The sequence below is a fragment of the Parus major genome, chromosome 5 (genome assembly GCF_001522545.3).
Source record: "Parus major isolate Abel chromosome 5, Parus_major1.1, whole genome shotgun sequence".
In the NCBI taxonomy this organism is placed as follows: Eukaryota; Metazoa; Chordata; class Aves; order Passeriformes; family Paridae; genus Parus; species Parus major.
This window is the reverse complement of record NC_031774.1, coordinates 6,639,280-6,646,930: the sequence shown is the minus strand read 5'-3', so window position 1 is coordinate 6,646,930 and position 7,651 is coordinate 6,639,280. Positions and strand designations below refer to the sequence as shown.

Genomic DNA, 7,651 nt, shown 5'->3' with positions numbered 1-7,651 from the left:
GGATGCTGTTCCAGCACTGGCCTGGCTTCCTGCTCATGAGCTGGTCCTGTCTCATCCATCACTTGGAATAATTCCTGCTGAATATTGCACGATTCCGCCATGCCCGGCTCCAGCCAGCAGCTAAATCCACCCCCTTGGACAAGCCTTGGGGGTATTTGGGAACTGAGCTACGTGGAATGAGAGCACCCAAATCCTGCATTTGACAGGCTCAAGTGTGTGTTCAGCACCCCACTGGAGTTTAATCCCTCCTGAGCTCTTCTCCCCCCATCCCAGCACTTCCCAAACTGGCTCTTCTCCAGCCAGGGCAGCAACACCCACCCCAGCTGCCAGATCACAAACCCCCAACCCAGCTCCCAGTGTTCAGCTCCCTTGGGAATGCCATAAACCCCCTAAAAATAAACACACACACACCCCTTGTCCAGCCCCTTTTGGGCTCTGCCCATACACAGATCCCTGAGCGAATTTTAATTCACTAAATTAAATTTAATTCAGTAAAATTGTGATTTTAATGAAGGTGCTGAGAAAGAGCAGCCCAAAATTGCTTTCCCAGCCCAGCTCCTTGATGGGGCTCATTTTCCCCCCCACAGAAGGATGTGGGTGTATGAAGAGAAATGGAATATAATGAATCCCCTTCCTTGAAGGGAAACCCCTTGGACAGACGAAAGCAGCACCAGGAAACACTTCTGGGAGCTGCAGGAGGGAAAAGGGTGCCTGAGTGGGTTCTGGAGCAGGCTGGGGAGGTGGGATAGGTGGATTCTTAGACTGTGATCCTCCAGGGACACGTTTTAGGGGTGGAGGGAGGCAGGAGGGTGCATGGTGCCAGGGCTCAGGGAGAGGATAAGGGGGATGCCCAGCCCTAAGGGGGATCCCACACCACGCACTCCTTTCCTCAAGCTCCCTAAAATAACCTATCCTGGCAGTGCCACAGGCGGTTGGGAACTTGGCTTTTATTGTCACAGGACACGACAGCAGACAGTGGGGTCGGTCACAACAGGGGGGACAGGGGAGTCACACCACAGGGTCCCAGCACAGCCACCCACACAGCCCCCAACACCCAGAGGGAGGGAAGGAATATGAGCCACGAGCCTGGCTCCTTCCCACACCTTTCCTGCCCCATCCCTGTGCAAAAGGACAAGTCCTGAGCCCATGGTGATTTTCCCTCTGGGAACAGGGCAGCTGATGAGCAGACAGAGGGGTACCTGCAAACAGCTTCTGGAATCAGCTCCGTTGTGTCCATGCTATGAGCACAGCCTGGATGGGCTGGAAGGGTTTGAGGAGCTTTACTCACCAGCCATGCTGAGGAAGCAGGCTCCATTCCCAGGGAATGGCTGGTGCTGGCCCAGGAGCCAGCAAGGCCCTTGGGGTCACCCAGCAGGGTGGGTGCTGGATTTGGGGTACAGACACACCCAGCCAGCTCAGTAGAGGGGGGAACCCCCCCCAGATGTGTCTGTGCTGGGTCTGAGCCCCACCAAAACACAGCTGAGCCTCCCTCCAAGGGCTGTCCCAGCACCACTGGAGCCATCAGGGCCACACCAGAGGGGGAGGAGGGAACAAAGGGATCAGATGGATGAAGAAAACCTTCCCTGCTGGCACAAAGCCCCTTGTAAGAAGAACCCACAGTCTTTTGTACCCCAGTGCCACCCTCTCCGCTCCTGACCTTCCCCTGCAGAGAGGCGGCACAGCCCCAGCAGCCGCCCCCATGGCAGGCTGGAGCCAGGCCGCTCACTCGGGAATGTAGTCCCTGAAGGAGTTAAAGCTGAGGCTCCGGCCCGTGGAGTTCAGGGTGGAGCTGGCTTGCATCTTGGGAATCTTCTCCATGAGCTTGGACACTGTCCTCCTCTTGAAGGAGCCCGGGGAGAAGTGCCCCTGCCTGAGCAGCTCCTGGTAGAGGCTGCTGAACACCGCCACCGGCTCCTCGTAGCTGTCCCGGGTGGAGATCTCATAGAAGGGAATCTTGAGGGCTTTGGAGAGATTCTCCCCATCCTCAGTGGACACCATCCTGTCGAACTGCAGGTCCTTCTTGTTGCCCACGATGACGACGGGGGGCTGCTCAGCGGCGCCGCTGCGCTTGGGGCTGGCGTGCAGGTGGTTGATGAGGAAGCAGAGCCGCATCACCTCGTCAAAGCTGCAGCGGTCGGTCACCGAGTACACCACGGCAAAGCCATCGCCCCACTTGATCTTCTCCTCGATCTGCAGCGAGTCCTCCTCCTGCTCGGGCACACAGGCTCCCGTTAGCACCGCTGGAATGCCAGCACTGCCGGGTGCAACCCTGGAAAACCTCCCGAGGGCACGGCGCCTTCTCCATGAAGGGTTTGGGGACAGCAGTGCTAATATTGGCATCTTGGGGCAGGGATGGGGTGGCTTAGGTGGTGTGGCAGGTGGGGACGGCCATCAGCCCTGTCCTGGTGTGGATATTGGGGAATCAGTGCTCCCTTGAGCTGCCAGGATGCTCCACTGGCACAGGAAGCAGAGCTATGCCGCGCACAGAAATAGGGGAATATTTACTCTAAGCTGCACTGTGACTGAGGCTAGACATAAATTCACCAAAACACCCTTTTCCTGAGGTAACCACCACGATGTTCCAGACACCAGGAATGAGGCCAGTGGAAGAGTAGGGACTGCCTTGCCTGGCAGGCCGCTCTGCTCCGATGGCGTTTTCCTGGCTGAGCTCACCTGTCCGGCTGTGTCGAGGATCTCGAAGTGCACCATCTCCCCATCGATGACAGCCACGTGCCTGTAGATCATTTCTGGGCAGGACACACAGGAAAGGTGTGTGAGAGAACCCCCAGGGAGCAGTCACAGCCCAGGTGGCCAAGAGGGCAGCAGTGACAACAGTGTGAGAGCAACAAGGGAGGGAGAGGGGCTCCGCAGGAGAGTGGGAGGAGGGAATATTTCTGGGGCATTCCAGCAGGGACATGGCTTCAGTGCTCAGAAAACAACCCAAATGGAAAAAAAACCAAAAAAAACCCCCACAAAATCCTAGAATTCAGGAGAGCACAGGCTCCAGGAGCTTAGAAGCCTCCTGTCCCTTAAAAGCCGCCTCCCAGCAGATTGGGAAGGAATTTGACGAACTGAGGAGGAACTGTTGGTTTGGTGGCTGGGCTCTCAGAGGTCTTTGCCAACCTAAATGATTCTGTGTGATCCTATGATTCTAAATGATTCCATGATCCCATGACTGAGCCTGCAGCACTTCCCTGTGAAATCCAATGGCTGGTCCAAATAGATTTTGCCTGAATAACAGAAAGGGAAAAAGGCATGCAGGGCCCAGGGGGGTGTCAGGATGTCCATGGGCTGCCTGTCTGGTTGAGGAGGAAGAAGAGGGGATATGGTGAATTTGGGAGCAGGGTTGGCTCTGCCATGGAGGAAAAGGAGTTTGCTCCAAGGAAAAAAAGTTTCCTACCTAGGGTTGGGTCATAGTCTCCAATGAATCTCCTGGTGATGAATCGTACGGTCAGCGCTAGAAAAAAACACAATGAACCCTGTTGGAGTTGTCAGTCTTCTGGACTCATTTTTCCTCCTTGCAAGGGCAAAGAAGCAGCAAAAGCAGCCACAGCTCAGACAATTAAACCCTCTCATCTGATTACACATCTCCCTGCACCACAGCCTGGGCAAGGCAAAGCCCAAATTGCTGGCAAAACCCTCCGTGGGGCCTTTGGACCTAACATCTTTTCCAGGAAGCTGCTTTGGAAACGTAGTGCTGATGCCTGGAGTGGGAATTTCTGGATAAAGCCACGGTTGGGAGGGTGCAGAGAGTGCAGGAGTGGAGGGTGGAAGTGGTGCTTGAGCCCTTCGAGGTGTTAATGATGATAATGGAGAAGGGAGTGAAAGGTAGTGAAGAGGCTGACAGCTGGCTTGGAAAGGCAACAGGAATGGAAACTGAAAATAATGGAATGGGGGAAAAGATGGGGGGAAAAAAACCCAAAAGAGCTAGGCAGGAGCACAGAACCAGGAGGGAGAGGAGGAATGGAAAACAGATCAGGAGTGTGACAGGAGGATAAACCTCACCAAAACCAGGATGTGATGAAAACCCTTCCAGAAACAAAAAGGGAAATGAAAAGCCAACACCGAGTTGGAACAACACTCGGAGCTCCCTTTCCCTTGTAACCCAGGGTCAGTTTGTCCCAGCTGCCCACCAGCAGATGTTGCTGGTGTCCTGCCCTCACCAAGCCGATCAGGATCTGTGCGTTTATCCCAGGAATGTGGCACTCCACATAGGCCAGGCTTAAATAACCACACGATGGGAAAGAGGGATGCAGGAACTTCTGCCTCCCATACCTGCTGGGCTCCTCTTTGGGGGCTTCACCATCCTCTCACCTGCTGCAGTCTGTCTGTGGGTTAAAAACCTGGCCAGCAGGGAAGTGATTTGAAGAAAAAAGCAGGTAATTTAGCCAAACCGCTCTGAGGAGATAACCAGGGATCCCACAGGAGGCACCTGCAGGCACCTTCAAAGAGGCGACAGAATTATCGGGGGGAGCGGGACGAGGCAGGCTCGGTCTCTAGAAAGCACCTGATTGTGTGTCATATGTCAGGCAGCCACCCAAAGCTGGAGCACATGGTGTGGGATGAGAAGAGGAGCCAATTAGATTGATTAAAAATTGGCTGGAGCGCAGGAACACGAGGGGAGCTGCCAGTGGGGGAAGCGGCTGCAGGCGGAGCGGCCGCGGCCACCCAGCCTTATAAGGAGCTTTTTCTCCCCATCCCGAACATCAGTCACGGCGGAAAGGACTTTCCTTGGAGCTGAAAGGGTTAATTGTGCTTTGAACGTGGGGCGGGGGGGTGGCTGCGGGCTCCAGGGGTGATTTACCTGCCGAGGAGTCAGCCTGGGCACCTGGGGATGGCACCGAGTGCGCGCCCACGTGCTGCCCGGTTTGTGCCGCTGCCGAGCGGCTCCAGCGCCGATCCATCTTTGCTCCACGTGCTGCAGGCAGAGCTCTGCTCTGGATTATGGCAAAGTTTACGCTGGGCAGCAGCAGCAGAGGATAGCACAAGCCCCAGCTGGGCTGGATTTCCAGCCCCCGCTGCTGATTCACACAGCCCTGATGCACACACGGCTGCACCCAAAACCATCCCTGCTCGGGAGGTCTGGGACCTGGGGTCACCAGATCCTGAAGGTTTCCAAACTGCTCAAAAAAAAAGCCCCTAACTTGCTTAGAATCAAGGTTTGTTTTTTTCCTTTTGCAGCTGCCCGTGTGGGATTTACCCTTTGGTTGTTCCCAGCCCTCAACTCTCCCGACCTGACTCTGTATCCCATGGATGCATCGCAGCTCGTCCCGGGGATGCTCCTGAGTGGGGCCCACTCACACCCTGCCAGGATGGGAGCTTGGCAGCTCGGCGATGAAACCCACCTTCGGCCTCCCCTGCTTCACACCCTGGCCAGAAGAGATGTGACCCCCACCTTGGGGACACAGCTGCCTCCCTCGTCCCCCCCACAGGAGCCCAAGCAATGACGCTGCTGCTGCTCTTGGCTCCTCCCTCGCCTCTCCCGCACTAGATCCATCACCTGGGATGTCACCTGCCAGCTGGGCAGGGACAGCAGGACAGGTGTCCTCGTCCCCAGCGCAGGGGCTGGCGGGCAGCAGGACCCGGTAGCTCGGGCACAGCCGCCGAGGAAGGTGACACAATTGTCCCCTGGCAGGGGAGGACGTGCAGAACAGCGCCCAGGGGACACAGATGGGGAGGGACTCACTCAGGGAGGCTGCATGCCTGCCGTTCCCGGGGGCTGCTCCCTGCTCCTGGCACGCTCCAGCTCTCCTCTTCACGAGGTATCGATTACCTCCCTATGCCCCCATTCCATGGCCCATGTCACTGTCACACTGTCACCCCGCTGCTGCAAGGCACACACGCTGACAGCCGAACCTAACCGGAGGAACTTCTAAAGACCCTCGGCACGATCCCACCCTAAGAAGGAGGCGGCACAAAAACCCCGCACCTGCCCACAGGAGGGGCCCAAAGCTGCCAGGAATCTGCTGTGTGCCGGGTGGGATGCCCACAAGCAGGAAGGCACACGCGTTTGGGGTGGGGGCGAGCCAAAGGCTTCGTACACCCCATAAAACCACCTGATCCTTCCAGGCCGCCAGGGACCCCCCCCGGGGCTCTGGGTACCCCGGAGCTGAGCTCCATCCCGTGCTCCAGCATTGCTCAGGGACAGCTGGGAGTTCCTTCCTTCAGTTTAATCAGGGAATTCGGATTTTTCTTTAATGCCGGTTGCTGTACATGGAAACACAATTCCAGAGGCTCCGAAAGTCTGGCACAGGTGCCACTGCTGTGGTGCCTTCCCTTTTCCAGAGGGGCAGGACATTCGCTGTCCCCAGGGGAGCGGCAGCATAGCTGTGTCCTACCAGGCTTTGCCCGGTTCAGTGTGGATGGATCCGCAGCTTTCCCTGCCTCTGACTCCAGCCCTGGAACTCTGGGTGCTAACGGCGACACCTTCGTCCTCCAGTGCTCACAGGTCGGGATGGAGGAGTGGGAGGTAGGGAAGGATGATCCTAAGGAAGGAGTGGAGCAGCAGTGCTCCCAGCACAGTATCCCAAACCCCCACCTCAGCAGGCACAGACGGAGAGCGCTGAACAAGGCGCAGGGAAAGGGAGTTTTCCCGAAGGAAAACAGCCCGGCGCTGTGGAGGAGGCTCCACAAAGCTGCCGTGGGCGCTGGGAATGAGCAGAGAACTCCTCACACCCGGGAAAACCCAATCCCGAGCCCAGCTTTTAGGAAAGTTCTCCCGGTCAGTGATGTCCACCCCGGGCCCCCACGCAGCTGGGGAGCCCGCGGGCAAGGGAAACGAGCCCCGGCTGCAGCGTCCATGCGAGAAACTCGAGGGGAAGGGAACTCAGTGCCCTTAAACCCCACCGGTTGCGGGGGCACCGGGAGAACGTCCCTCGTCCCGGCTTTCTAAGGGACATGGGAGTGTTGGTCTCTCTCCCGGGAGAGGGAATACCGGGGAGATGCCAGGGCGATGCCAGAGGGATGCAGGAAGATGCCGGAGAGGTGCTGGGGGGATGCCGGAGGGATGCGGGGGATACCGAGGGACACTGGGGCGATACCGGGGAGCCCCGTCCTACCTGTCTTGCCCACGGCGCTCTGTCCCAGCACGACGAGGCGCAGGGTGCGGGCCGGGCTGAGGCTCACGGAGCGGCGCAGGGGCCGCGGGAAGCTCATCCCGGAGCCGCGCCGGGGCTGCCCCGGGATCCGCCGCTCCCCGCTCCGCCGGCCGCTGCTCCGCCCCGAGGGCCGGGCTGGGCTCAGCTGGCCCCGGCTGATGCCGCCCTCCTCCTCCTCCTCCCGGCCCGCGGAGGCGGTCCTCATCCCGTCCCGGAGGCGGTTCGGGAATTGTGCCTCAGTTTCCCAGCACGCAGCAGCGCCGGGCGGCGCTTCCCGGACTGGGAAAGCTGCTCTACTCAAAGGGGCAAAGGCACGGTTGGACGGGGCTCGGAGCCACCTGGGCTTTGGAAGATGTCCCTACGCATGGCAGAGGCCGGCATGGCTGCGAGGTCCCTTCCAGCCCAAAACCTTCCTGGGATTCCCTGAGTGAGGAAAGAGGGAAGTGATGCGGCACCTCCCCAGCCAGAGTAACACAGCCAGAGTGCTGCCTGCCCCCAAAACTCTGCCTGAAATCATAATTATCATCATTTTCCCCGTGTTGGTGCACAAGACA

At 58.2% G+C, this 7,651-nt stretch overlaps 1 protein-coding gene across 2 annotated transcripts; it reads right to left on the bottom strand.

Moving 5' to 3' along the window:
- Window positions 1-928: 928 nt before the first annotated feature.
- LOC107205273 (ras-related and estrogen-regulated growth inhibitor-like) lies at window positions 929-7,214 on the bottom strand. 2 transcript variants are annotated; one of them, XM_015629602.3, is made up of 4 exons: window positions 7,059-7,214; window positions 3,401-3,457; window positions 2,674-2,747; window positions 929-2,208 (listed from the first exon to the last, which is right to left on the bottom strand). In XM_015629602.3, exons 1-4 carry the CDS (start codon window positions 7,153-7,155, stop codon window positions 1,723-1,725), a joined length of 714 nt encoding a protein of 237 aa, XP_015485088.1. In that variant the 5' UTR covers window positions 7,156-7,214; the 3' UTR covers window positions 929-1,722. The 2 variants fall into 2 exon arrangements, with proteins under 2 accessions (XP_015485088.1, XP_015485087.1); XM_015629601.3 differs by lacking the exon at window positions 7,059-7,214 and adding an exon at window positions 4,805-7,042.
- Between the last annotated feature and the right edge of the window lie 437 nt (window positions 7,215-7,651).